Source organism: Trichinella spiralis (assembly GCF_000181795.1).
Source record: "Trichinella spiralis strain ISS 195 chromosome Unknown Scfld9, whole genome shotgun sequence".
Lineage (NCBI taxonomy): Eukaryota > Metazoa > Nematoda > Enoplea > Trichinellida > Trichinellidae > Trichinella > Trichinella spiralis.
The window spans coordinates 3803655-3818586 of NW_003526948.1; the positions used below are offsets into that span (position 1 = coordinate 3803655).

The window sequence follows — 14932 nt, forward strand, 5'->3', positions numbered from 1 at the left end:
TGAAACTCTAGAAAACTCTTTATTTGTCATATAAACTATAGCAATCAAAAAAATTCCAAATTTTGAAAACAAATTTTTCGCCGATTTTCGCAAAAACAACCAAGTCTATAGCCCATGAAATTTTGCAATTTTCGAGAAAATTTTTTTTCTCCAAAAATTAAGTCAAGTAATTTACATCGATAGAGAATTTTTTTATAACTATGATAAAATTATCCGGACAGCTCCTTATTCCGTATTTGTTGAGATATGCAAAAAAATTGAAACAAAAATGGAGTTTTAACGACGTCAAAATGAAAGGGAATGAACAATAAGGGTTGAATCATTGTGCATAAGAAATGGTTTCATTAATTTTTGCAATGGTATTAATATTGTTTTCTACCAAAAAAATGCACTTATTTTAATAAAAATTATTCCTGATTTTCATTTAAACTACAGTATCTTTCGAAATTAGTAAACCTATGTTCATTGAATTTTTTATTAATTATAATTTGGAGATATGAATTCTTCAAAATTATCACATTTTAAAGCTATTTTCGTACAATGTGCGAGTCTTTTTATTCTATAAATTTCAAATGCTCAAACCGTTAACTTTATGAAATTTCTCAAAAAATCATGCATTGCGGGATATTGAAAATTTACATACCTTTAATTAGCACAAAATTCATTGCAGTTATTATTATAATCTTTTACAATACGGCAGTGTTCTTGACAACCATGTAATAAGTCTAAATGTACATACCACCAGATAACTATGAAGATTCGAAGAATTACAATGCATTAGCCCAATAGTTTTACATGAATTGTGAATTTATTTTATTTCCTAGTATTTGCAATGATGTTTAACCTTGGGGGAGTACATATTGTACTGATTATGCAAATCACGATTGCATCGTTATTACATTGTGACTTTGAATTCAAATAGCCACAAATTTGGTATCATTCAGAAATTTTTTACATGATAAGGATGGTAACGGGAACCACTTTCCATGAAATTTTTGTTTTTCAGCAGTGTCAGCACTTACAACGCTTACGTTTTTATTTGCAGACGTTATAAAATTATTTAACTGGAAAAATTTGAGATATTCTGTTTAACTGATCGTAAAAAACGATGAATTAGGAGAATTGTAAAATATTCGATCCCGTAGCTGTAAAAAACATTAAGAGTGTGATGCGTCAAATGCAACAGCCATCTTTGTTTGACTCAGCAACGAAAGTGTTTTCCGGCATATTATAAAATATAGTCCTTCATAATGACTATTCGATATTACTTTTAGAAATAAACGTATTGTTTGCTGACATCAAAACGTTGCACATTTTATGCCCTTTAACGGCCATTGTTGCCATATGGCAACATGACTAAAACTGCCTATAATTTCATAAAAACAAATTATTATTCGTGAAGAACGCTATAATCAGTGATGTGAGTTAGTTTCAAAGTCAGAAAAAATTTGGGCGTAAAATGGTTACGCTAACAGCGTTGCTGGAAAGCAAATAGCTTGGTCAACAAGGTTTGAGATTTCGTTTACATTTCTTAGCAGTGAATCTGATACCCGTTGCTCTACTTAGCGTTACTTACCTGATATAATATTGTTTGGAAAACATGGCATTAATGATTTGAAAGGTTATAGAAACTGTTAATGCAACTTTTCTTGACTCTAAAGTGAGACGTTATGTTGCCAAGGCAAAGATTACAATTAAAAAATCGCAAAATGTTGATAAGTATAAACTGGAATAGAAAATTCATAACAATTATCCAAACCTTGCTATTTTTTGTTATTATTATGAAGTATGTGTACAGCGAAAATATAATCATAAGTATTATCATTTGAAAAACTTATCAATTCAAGCTGTTTCCAATCGGTACAAGCTAAATAGGCGAAATTGCTAAAAAATGCGTAATATTCTAAATAAATCAAATCTAAATTCTAAATAAATAATCAAAGAACAAAATGCAAGAAATGAAATTAATTTTAGAACGATAAAGAATAAAATAAAGAAAAGCCACTACATATAGTTAATTGTTAGTGTTTCAGGCAGTGAATTGTCCGTGTAGGAATATCCCTTCCTAATAGCGATGCATTAAATCATTCGAATCTGCCTATCATAGAACGGTCTGTATATAGTAAACAAACTGAGGGCCTACTATAATGTATTATATAACGGTTGGTTGTTACGAGCGCTCAGAACGTCCTAAACGAACTAATCATTTGCTATAGCAGACTGTGATTAGCTATCACTTGGCGCACTTGCCTGTGTCTCCGGATTTGCGATATGAACATAGCACAACCAAGGAAAAAAGCAATCCTTTTTCTTGCATTTGTTCATTTACTGCTTTATAGTATACGGTACCTCAGTTTGCTCTGGCAAAAGTCATTAACATGTCGTAAAACAGGGATAGGCAAACCTTTTATACCATCGACCCCTTATGGATTCCTTGATGCCTCATCGACTCCCCCCCCCCGAGTTCGTAAAATGCATGTTATTAATAGAAAATTTCTTTATTATTAGGTTTCCTTTACCCTTTTCACCCTTACTATTCTCGGTCAGATTCATTTCACCTTTACGTTTAGTAATCCATTTTTCAATTTCTATGTATGTTCCTATAACGGCTGTATTCATGTGAATAGTAATGTTAATAACTTCATGATGAAGTTGAAGGTGGTTGATAATTATTTATTTAACTATTATGATATTTTTTATTTAACTACTTGGCATCGTTAATGGGAAAAATGTCTTTCATAAGTAGCAGCAAGGGCATTGATATTTCACTAGAGATTGGTGAGTTTCAGGCGTAAACCACGCATTTACAGGTTCAACCTGCTCCTTTGCTTTGTTCTCTTTTTGTGGTGTCCTTTGATAGTTCAGAAAATTATAAATTACTGTTACAAATTAGTTCTCTACGAAATAAATTCCTCAAATGGGATTTCAAAGTTCATATTCGATCCCGGAGTTCATCGACCTCCATTGGACCCCTTAGCCTTTATCGACCCCTTAGATAGTCCCATCCACCCCAGAGGGTCGATATCGACCACTTTGGCTATCCCTGTCGTAAAACAAAAGGAAAAATAAGTTGCACTACAATAAATGACCTGCTTCTAATAGTGCTGATTCCTTAGATATACTGATTTAGCAGCAACACTTACATTTATGAAAATTTTCAAAATAAAATATTCTGCGCTGAAGGAATTCTGTAGAAATGTGCATTACCTCATAAAGTCTGAAATATACCGAAAGAAATTCAGTTTTCATTTTATCCTATTATATACGTTATTTCATGTTGACCGACCAATTTCCAGCTCTAAACAAGCTTTTGGAATGAATTAAATTTGTGATAATTTCATTTCGCTTCATAAAACGGAAAATGAGGAATTTGGGATTTCAGATTTTTCAAAATTTTATTGCATACCCAAATATCAGATAGTTGATGACTACAAAATAGAAATGTCTAATAATCACATACAATCCAAGATGACGGTTCGTTGTTTTCATCAGACGCGGTTTTTGAAATCTAAAGTGATGATATTCATTATATAATTTATTTGTATAATTGCAAAGCAGTATGCAATATATAATAACTATTCACAGAGCATTTCATTTGCAATCAATCAATTTAGGCATCCTCCATTCGTACTTGTCAGGATTTAAAATGCTAAGTATGGTTGCTGTTTCTTCTTCTTAACAAGTACATTTTGATTTGGTCAATGTTCATCTGAACAAGTCCAAGTAATTGCTACGCTTTTTTTTGACGCGTTTACCTTTAGAAATTGATTTCGTTGCTTCCATTATTCAAACACTGATCGATGCCCATCTGTTGGAAAAAAGCTGTGATTAAAGTTACATCTAGGTGATATCCATAATTTTCAAAATAAAAAGAGAATAAATGATGATGATCTGGAAAAAAATATAGTTTTTTCTACATCTTCGCTGTCAAATAAATGGATTCTCTCGTTCAAAAAATAAATGCCATAATGTACACAACTTATGAAAAAAAAGCAAAAGTAACTCAAGTCACACCTCTCTCGAAAAATAAGATTTAAAAAATTGTAAATTAGTTTCAAATCTTTGATGATAACAATAACAGATAGCAACATTAAAGCATCGTTAAGCATTAAAATGACTGTTTTAACTTATTTTTTAAATAAGACATTGCACTGTGGAATGAACTACTTTTATAAAAGTTCACAGAAGAAAGATGATGGCGGATCTTTCTGAATTTTTTCAAAATTCGTTTCCCTAAAATCTCACAACAGATATTTATTAAAGTGGTCATTCAAAAGCTTACTGCGATATAGCGCGTGAAGGACAAACAAATAATTGGGCTTTGTTGAATGTGGTGTTCATACGACGACGACGTTTCTTTTGTCGCCAGTAACTTTTTACACTGACATTCTTTTCAACTGATTGTAATTCATCTCGTTCTGTTTCTGCAGACACCGGTGACCCGCCAAATAATCTTGCACTTTCCACTGCTTCTCTAAGCTAAACTCATCAATTAATGTCTGTCAGTTGTTGCTACTAACTATTCATTCATATATTCAAAATATTATTTCACTCAAAATGGATGAACCAAAATCTAAATGTAAATTAAATTAAAGTGTATTAAAATAAAAATATCGAATGAAATATAATATTTTTCGCAATGCTATTTTTTAACGTTCGCGTTTGAAGTTAGTTCAAGCTTCATATATTTCTACATGCCTGTCTGTCTGCACGCATGTCTGTATTCAAAATAATTGCTCTAATTACAAACAGACGTGAAATTATTCCCTTTGAATAGCTATTAAAAGTGAAAACCGACTTTTACCATACATATATATATATCAGTATGTGGTTCTGAAATTTTTATACAAAAAGAAAACATATCATATCATATCATATCATATTACATCATTGAGCTTGATATTATCTAAAAAATGAATGAAAAAATCCTTCTTACATTTTCCAAATTGACAATCCCAACAAGACGGCCACGGTCCGTAATGTATGCCCTTTGAAGACTGAGCAAAGAAAACACAGCATGAGCTCGAAATAACGTCGTAGTATGAACCAGCTGAAAGGGGGCGTAATCGATTGCCAAATTTTTATAATTCAGAACAGCGCTCATTCGTTCTTCTTCCCATTGTTCGCGCTTAAGGATCAGTATGTGATCTACGATTATGCAAGACATGGTCAATTAAATTACTTCTTCAGAGTTGAGATCGCAGTCAAATTCGACCTGGCAATAAAATTAAATTCAGTTCATTCATTAATTATCATCACGTTAACAATATGCCTACTGCTAACTACGGTTTACCATGTTATAAACACTGCTATTAATAATAATATGAATTCATTTTAAATTATCAACTTCAACTATTATCCTGATAATACTGAATATCTATCTTATCATCAATGATTGTAATGTGAATTACATGCTACATTTTAATGTATTTGTAAGGCATATGTATATATATGGAATGCAATTTATATATGGAAACAATTTAGCTTTTAAAAATGAATTAAACTTTCAAAGTTATTTTATTTCATGCATACATTTTCCAAAATTTGATAATTTTTTTAGTGATAAAGCAACATCTGAGGAAAATTCATAATATTTACTTTGTGCTTTCTTTTTCCGCGCAGCAATTTTATTGCAGCATGATAAACACCCTGAAATTATAATAATAATTAATTATTTTCACAAAATATTTCTCTGAGTATATCTTTTGTCGACAAATCCCTTTTTTCTGTGAAAATGCTTTGCTCTTAGTGTATTCTTCCGTGCAATTTGCGACTTGAAATTTTCGTCACAGTGTAAAAATTTTCCCTCATCCTAAATCAGTACAGATGTGAAGTCAGTGAAAACTGAAAGCAAAAAATCCAACAAAAAGAAATTGAAATTTCTGCTTCATGTTTGCCTTTTGATTTGATTACAAGAGCATTGTTTTCAATAATAAAGAATAAATCACAAGTTTGAAATTATCGTACGTGACAGACAAACTCACCGGATCAATGAGTATTTTGACGCTTTTTCCTCCATCATCAGTTTCATCCCTTTTGGCAAAGCTGGCTGTGTCCGTTTTGAAATGCTCTGTCGTATTTAAACAATTGAATTTTCGTTTCAATTTGCAATGTCTGGCTACTTTCCTGCGTTCCTCGTCGCATAGTCGTTGTTCGATCATCAAATCCAAATCTCGACGTTCAACCGTACCAATCAGCACGAACGATTCTAAATTTTCAATTCTGTAATATATTAATTTTTTTCAAAAAGCACACAAATCCACCAAAGGTACTCAAGTGAAACTTTGGGAAAATGGGAAAAACAACAACAGCAACAAAAATTATTCAGAAAAATATTAACATTATGAAAAATGCACACATGCCAGTTTTGAGAATAGTGGTGCTAATTACTGTTTGATAAAAGTGCCCAGAAAATGCCACGATGCACACACATACCTCGGTTATCAACCAAAGGAAATGTGCGTATTTTTTTTTCTGAATCAAGCAGCTCTTTAATTTCTTTGTACGTAGATTGCAAAGTCAAATATTTCAAATCTGACAGCATGAAATCACGGACACACACTTTGTGAACCCTGAATTAGAAAATTAAAAAACACAATTATTTTTTTATAAAAAACAAAAATGAACCCACGCAGAAGATGTTGGCAACAGATTAGGCAAAAATGGCAAGCGTTTTAAATAAATTCCAACATCATAAATTGACGGGTACATGTACGTGGCAATGACAATGCTCAATGCGACGCCAAGCTGAGTAAAGCGGAATTTAAAAATTTTGCATGCAAATATTCAATTAATCTTAAGCATTATTACCAAAACTGGAACCATATAAACAATCTGCCCTGTCAACTCAAACACAATAACAGCCGTTGATACTGTTTGCGTTGCTGCTCCACTAAAAGCTGCGGCACCTAAATATACTGTGTTCTGTAACGTGAAATTGCTTAATTTAATTTAATTTAATTGAAATACATGATAATGAAATAGCTATTTGCACATGAATAAAATAATAATATAGCTCATATTTGACAAATGAACCAACCAGCTGCATAAGCAACAGAACATTGCTTTAAAATATTGCAGACAAATGATAATAAAATAAAATTGCTTTTCATACATATATTTTATTAAGTGCAATAAATTTCTGTACAATTTCTTCTTATAAGATAATAATCAAATCTATTATTCAGCTTATTTCATTCGGTAATTTTCTTTTTTACTCTGCATAAATAAATAAATAAATTTATACAAATATTTTATTCAATTCTAACAGTTTTAAAATTAAAAACATATATTATTTTTTATTAATTTACAGCAAATTATTTAGACATCAGTTAAATTGTTCATGCACATCTCAGTTATTGACATGCTATCAATGCACCGTTATAATCAGTTAACTAACCTACTAATGCATAGCTTCCTGGAACAATTTTAAGTGAAGAAACGTTGGGAAAGTAGATAACCAACAGCTCACCAAACAATCTTCCAAATGCTGCTCCTAAATTTCTATTTCAAACAATTAACAGCAAAAAGATAAAATTTCAATTACCAATTAAAAGCACCGGAGTGAACATTCCACAGGCGACTGGTAAAGTAATGCAAATTCCACTCATTATGAACTATAACAACAGTAATTGAAAAAAGCTTCATTTTCAACGAAATTCACCATACCGTATATAGAATAAAAAACAACAGTGCATAATAAACTGAAAAATTTTCATTCGACCACTGAGATATGACTTTCAATTGATAATTGTTTTCCGGTGCTTCGCTCCAAGTAAAATTACTAAACAGTTCGTCCAATATGTTTTTCGATGTAATCTGAAATATTCAATAATTTCAACTCTTAACTCTACCAGGTAATTTTCAACATGCTGGCAGACTTACCAAACTTTTAGTGACTGAACCGCCAGCTTCGGGGAACGTAATTGCAGATACCAAAGTAGCAACAGTTAAGGGATAAATATATTGACTGAAATTGTTGGAATTTATACGAAAAATATGTATTTTTGAAACTTACCATTTTTCTTTCATTGTTTTCATAAACTTTTTCCGAGTGATGAAAATGCACACGTGTTTGTGCCATATTACAAAAAGGGCACCAAATAATCCGCATAGAATTCTAAATTCTTTAAAGTTAATTCATTTTTGAAATTCCCAATTTTCTATAATTATACATTTGATGTAACAACTTTTAAAATAAATTTTGTGCCAATATAATTAACTACCCTCTTATGCAACCAAAAACCAGAAACATTTTGATGCTTAATTTAGTAATCAGTTGGTCAGTTTTATTTTACATTTCATTTTATATACATACATTTCGAAAGCAAAATTTTATTCAACGCTTCAGGCGTGTTAGGCTGGTGTTCGATTTAAAAATTTTGAATTAATCAAAAAACGTCTGTCTTTTGCTATTGTCTAATTTTCTATTTCTTGACAAGCGTAACTATATAATAAATAACATTATAAAACACGAAACTTTGAATGACAATGCTTTTCGTACCCTAAAATAGCGTAAGCCAGCAATTCTTGAAGCGCATATGGTGAATTCAATGAAAACTCCGTCGGACTGAAGGTCTTCACTGAATCTAAAAACATACTATGCAGAAATTAAAAAAATTTTCAACATCTCAGTAATCGTAATATATGAACTACGCATTAATAAATTAATAAATGACTTTGATGTAATTCAAATTCAAGCAGTATACATTAAAATAGTCAACTCAGAGTAAAATAATTTAGAAATTTACAAGCATAGTTAATTCATTTTTCATTCAAATTTCATTAAACAAATGTCAAAATTAGACTTCTTGATAAACTACAGTATTCTACCAAATAAAATAAAGTTATAAATAGTGGCTAAAATAAAATTGTAAAACAAATGAAATACATTACAGAATTTAGAATAAACGATCAAATTAAGATTTTCCAATGACAAAAATGTAACAATAAATTGTACTGATTGTATATCATTGTACAATTTTTGCATGCAATACGCTAACCATAATTCGAAGTCAATATTCCAAGTAACTGAAAAACGATGGCTGAGAATACTGCGCTGAAGAATCCACGCCAATAATTACGCAAGGCAAAATGAACAGATGTTACTTCTATGCTAAAAAGAACACCTAAAATAAACTAGAACTGTTTTTCAAATAAATTATAAAAAAACATGCATTTTTATATGTAACCGAAATCAATCGAAATAAATCATCATTGGCTAAAAAAATTATTTGGAATAATACATTAAAAGTAAAACATGCTCTGTTAATAAGTTTAATGTCGGCATGACTGCTTTGGGAAAGATCAAAAGCAATTACCTCCAATTGGAGAACCAAAGGTACACGTTACTCCAACAGCACAACCAGCGGCAACCATTTCAACATAATAATTTTGATTCTAAATTCCAAATATTAATTATTTTGATTTTAAATGCAAAATCTTCAGCTGTTAATTTTAAAAATATGCCATTTTTTCAAAAATTTCCACGGAATTAATACTTAACATTGCTAAGCAGAGTTTTTACTTAATATGTTCAACTTACTTTATCATCGTGGCTTACTGATGCAAACAATTTACACCAAAGAGTTGCAATAATGCCTCCGATGTGAACAAACGGGCCCTTGAAAATATTAAAGTTATCAAGATGTTCGGTAAAATGCAAGTGTGGTATTTGAACCTCTTTTCCAATTGGAAGGCCACTTGGAAGAACGATTGTTAGGCCAATCAACTTGGATATCAACGTTTTCAAAGTGAGATATTCCTTTAAAACAACTCCTCTTAAAATTGTCTTTATTTCTGAAATTCCTGAACCTAAGAATATAATCTATATATTTATGACAGAATTGAAAATTTATTGCAGACAAATAAACTAACCAGCTGCATAAGGAGAAATTTTCTGACTAATTATCATAGAAAGAATTACCATTCCTACTGTAGGCAATACCCATGAAGCTATTCCAGCAAAAATATTCGCCTCAGCAGCTGTTCTGTAAAGATTCAGTCTAGCTGAAATAATTTGTTTATAGTGGTATTGCATAAATTTGCATATTATCTGATTCTGTTTCATACGACGGATTTGCTTAGTTAAACATTTATTATCAATGTTACCTTTATTTAGTGCTGACACGGCAACATCCACTGCAAAGCTGAGGACAGCAACAGAAGCACCAAGAACAATCAAAATAATCCAATCATTATTAATCAGCGGCCACATTTTTCTCTCATATTTCCATTTAATTTTATGAACAAATTTTACTGAAAAATATAATTTAAAATAATTCTGATTATTTAAATTTGAACACATTCATTTTTATTTTCAAAAAAATGCTTCTGTTAATTTCTTATTTTCAAATTTATTATGACAGGAGAAAATAATATCGTGAATATGCGATTAATTGAAGTAGTTTAATTTTTCAAGCTAGAGATGCTTTTTCCAATAAAATGTGGTGTAAATTAAGTATTTTTGAAGATGATACGTAAATTAAAAATAAGTACTGAAAGACTAATATTTCCACTAACACTGTTCTTAAATTAAAAGAGAAATTCTTCGCTTGTGAAAAAGACTAAAACAACTGATATCAATGCAAGTGATAATGTTACGAATAATATTTTATGAAATATTGTTTTTTCAATAATAGACTGGATAGTTTCAAGTAATTAATATTAATATGAGTGTTATTACCAAAATTATGCATTTTTGAAGATGTTAGTAATGATGCTTCTGAAATGCAACGCGATGATTATAAATGCAGCTGTTAGCTTCCCAGCGGCTAGTCTGGACTGGAAACTTTTTCAAAACAAATCTACAGAGTAGAGTGCATTAAAATAAGCAAAAATGTTTACCACGCATATTATTCTTATTCCAGCATGAAAAGTTGAAATTGTCTTCAATTATTCTACTCCTGTGCATCATAAACATCACTCTTAAAAACAATACCAATACCGGACAATCTTTATGCATTAACTGTCTGTGTTTGTGCGTGTGGGTGTGCGTCTTCTTCATTATATATATTTATGTATATATGTTACGTATGTGTCTGTATACATGTATGCATAACAAAAAGAAAGTTGTTAAGCCTTCACAAAACACTGCTTCAACTATTCAACAAACATGTACATACATTATTTAAAGTAATTAAACTTTCAATGCTGCAACAAACAATTGTAAATAGCCTTGAAATGTCAAGAAGGTCAGGTGTACAATTTTTCTGATATCAAAATGATTTACTGTTGAAGACTAGCTTGAACATTTAGAAATTATGAAAAACAATGTTTTTCATTTTCAAATGCATAAATTTACATCTTTTGATAGTTTCCATTATGAAAATCAAAATTATCTTTGTAAATGTTTCACATCATTCATTCTTTAAAACTAACAAATCACTGATGACGCATCATGGTATTGTCATTGTACATTGAAGCTGCTGTTCACTTTTTGTTGAAATGCAATTGAAAAGCATGGAATTTCAAATAATTCTTCAGTTTAACGTCAAAAATAAAATGAATAAATGCATGAGAAAGGGCGAAAAAAATTAAGCAGTTAAACAAACACAATGCACACTGTTTACCAGTCAACAAATGACTTCATATCATACTGATTATTCAAACTGAGAAAAACTGTTTAAAGTGAATCTGCTATTTTCTTTACTTTTTTACGGTAATTTCTGCTTTTGTAATTCATTTTCTCACATTAGCTTTATTAAACTTGTTAAATATCACCAATTAAATTGCAAATTGAATTTTTCCCCTCATACATGATTGCACTTTCTCATATATATCATTTCAAAGAAAAGTCCATAAACATCATAAATAATGCATATCAACTACGTTAAATGATGAAATACAAATTTCACTTGAAAGCTTTTTCTTCATTTAATTATAAAATATTGCTTGTTTGCTTTACTTAACTAAATTCATCTGTTGAATTGTACTATTGAAGATACCTAAAAAAGAAAGACAATGAAAAGCATTTACTCACAGAATAGTTAATGATTTTTTAGAAACAGTTCATAATTTAACAAAACATGCTGTTGCCCGTTGTGACAGAGCAAAGCTTGCTTGAATGAGGCTTTGCCAGATAATTTTACCAAGAAAATATTTTAGAACAAAACAATTCCAGTTAAACCTAGTTTCAAGCCGTATACAATTGGCGCAGTTCAATACATTATTCATGCATGCTTTTATTTCGCGCTATGGTCCTAGGTTAGCCATAATTTTTCAGTAGCATTATTTTAATGAAAAATTTGTAAACGGTGCTTCATTTGACAACAATTCATTGTCAGTTATTTTTGCATAAAACTTTTTTGAGCACAAAAAGATATAAATGAGCAGGCGTGAATGAATTTAGCAACTGGATTTTATTTTCAATGGAAATTATGAATTTTACAAAATATTTCAATAGCATGTTGCAAAATCTAATAAAAATAAAATCAGTCAACCATAAATTGAAATTCACTTCATCGTCACACGCTGTAAGCACCGCACATTTTGCAGTAAAATAATTATTTCCTTTTTTAGAGATGCACTTGAAAAACTGTCTTCCATTGTTCATTTTTATTAAATAAATATCCAGTAATATCATATGATGTTTCAGTGTGATGCGTCAAATGTGAATATAAATGTAATAATAACTGTCATTCTTCTTACTCACAGTTCACTCTGTTAATATTTGACAAAATGGAAAACTTCATCTTGCAAATTGTGATGCAACTTTGAACATGGATTTCCAAGCAAACATTCAGTTGGTTTGTAAAACAAAGCGCCCGATGAAAAATTGAATCATCATTAAGCCAATGTAATCGTTTCAGATGACAATATGGGATGGTAACAAAAGTGCCTTCTTCCGTGTGCATACTGTTGCATATGCAATTGTACCTGTGAACAGCTATTTTTGTAAACAATGCTCATTCGTTTTCTAGAACTTACTTCAACAAAAAAGAAGTAGTGCAGTTGTGAAATAAATTTCATTAAATTATTATCTATTAACAACAATATCAGAGAAACAGGTTTTTTCAAGCTATTTTATTATGAAAAATTATTATAAAAGATTAGCTTTACATTACAAAACAAATGCTTTCCATATCACCGTTTAGTTGTGATTGATTTAACGCAATTAAAATAAACATTTCAATCAAATATTTATCCTCCAATAGCAGATTCAAATTTTCTTTCACTTTCAGAGATAAGAAACCATTTCATTTTTACACTGATTAATTTTCGAAATTATTAAACATCAATCAAACAGAAATGTGGTTTCATTTAAAAATGTTCATCTCTCTCTTACAAAACTCAATTGTGTCCAACTTATCAAACCGTACTTCAAAAATAACAGAGGAGTACAAGAAAAAGAAAACAATCAGTTAATCCTCAAATAAAACTGACTGTTCATCAATAGCTATTTAATAAATAAATAGAGAACTTCTGAAAATGTATTCATACTTATGAATAATGAAACTGAGAAGCTTAATTTTTATTGATAATAACAAAGAAATTCATGGATATTTTATTCTGATTGTGAGTAATAGTAAAACACCGTAATACACCGCACTCATTTCAATACTATTTGACTCACAGGTGCCGGTGATTTCCTCATCCGAGGCGTATCATTTCACTTTGTTCACTCTATTATTACTAGAGCTGTAAGGCATCTCATCCACATTGACATGTGCGAGAGCTCTTTTTGAAATACCCAATTATAGTATGGGATTCGAACGCATACGTGGCTTCTGCAAAAGAAGCCATGCACTAATCCGCTTGACCACCACGTAATCAGTATGTAATAAGCAGTGCTAATATATGTAGATTTGTCAATGTTACGTTTAGGGTGCTAAAAAAGCAATAACAACAATTATTATTATTATCGCTTTTCATATGTTAACACATTCGCCTATTTTTTTAACTTTTTATCGTTCTTGTTTCTGTAAAGCACACTAATAATAACATCAGAAACTGAGCTGTTAATTATTTGAAAGTACTGCTGAATTTAATGTTTCAATAATATCATGACTTTTCAGCTTTTTCCAAGCACTGCAGCTATCGGTGTCAATCAAATTGCATCGTTCATAATTTAACATCGCATTTCACAATCCAATATTTGTATAATTAATATAACGGTAAGTTATGATATGTAAATTCCAAGAATTGCATGATTATTGTAAATAGGTTATCTGCCGCATTTGTAGAGCAAACTAAATTTCAGTAAATACGGCGGTGATTGAAGATCAATATAATGTATATTCAATAACTAAGTGTATTTTTTGTGGTAGAGGTGATATTTTAATTTCAATAAAATCAAAGACTTATGTTATTTTGTTCTGGATTAAAACAAGATATTTATAGGGTTCGGTAAATTGCTGTATTGGGTTACATAATCTTCAACCATGCAGTACAATTGGAATGTGTTCATTTAAATAACAATTCAAGTTTATAATGCTTAAATTGCATGGCACATTTGTCTCTTTTGCTGCGTTTAATTTATCGTCCATAATTTCATTTCAGTAAAACACAAACAAATGAATATTATTATTTATTTGATAAAGAATTAAATATATAAATGAAAATTAAATGTGACATATATAAAGAAAAAAATGATTTTTAAAATGTGAATATAATAAAAAAGATAAGAGGAGGTTAAAGAATCATCAGGCAATAGTTAGACGTGAGGTTTCAGCACCGGAACCAGCCTTTGGTTGTGCATCACGATTCTTTCTGGAAGTTGTCACCGGCTCGATTAGCATCAATTTTCTATTAAACTTTGGATCTTTTCCCATTGCGACAACCTTACCAAACGCCATTTCTTTCTCTTTAGGACAATACAAATATTCTCCACGTTGAAGATTGGAAAAAGATGCAGATGGAACCACATTAAAACGGTTGGCATTTCTCATAGTTTCACGGCGCAAAGCAGCGGGATTTTTCCAAACTTTCCTTA

The 14932-nt window shown here is 30.5% G+C and overlaps 2 protein-coding genes across 2 annotated transcripts; both read right to left on the minus strand.

Moving 5' to 3' along the window:
- Positions 1-4169: 4169 nt before the first annotated feature.
- On the minus strand, positions 4170-10216 carry Tsp_05526 (putative CBS domain pair). Its single transcript, XM_003371824.1, has 22 exons — positions 10111-10216; positions 9877-10008; positions 9680-9813; positions 9545-9622; positions 9321-9399; positions 9003-9128; positions 8823-8859; positions 8504-8588; positions 8400-8446; positions 8045-8119; positions 7885-7969; positions 7705-7818; positions 7547-7616; positions 7404-7495; positions 6811-6924; positions 6632-6747; positions 6436-6572; positions 5981-6208; positions 5599-5649; positions 4937-5148; positions 4283-4479; positions 4170-4233 (listed from the first exon to the last, which is right to left on the minus strand). Exons 1-22 carry the CDS (start codon positions 10214-10216, stop codon positions 4170-4172), a joined length of 2379 nt encoding a protein of 792 aa, XP_003371872.1.
- A 3402-nt stretch (positions 10217-13618) lies between these two features.
- On the minus strand, positions 13619-14075 carry Tsp_05525 (hypothetical protein). Its single transcript, XM_003371825.1, has 2 exons — positions 13977-14075; positions 13619-13828 (listed from the first exon to the last, which is right to left on the minus strand). Exons 1-2 carry the CDS (start codon positions 14073-14075, stop codon positions 13619-13621), a joined length of 309 nt encoding a protein of 102 aa, XP_003371873.1.
- Between the last annotated feature and the right edge of the window lie 857 nt (positions 14076-14932).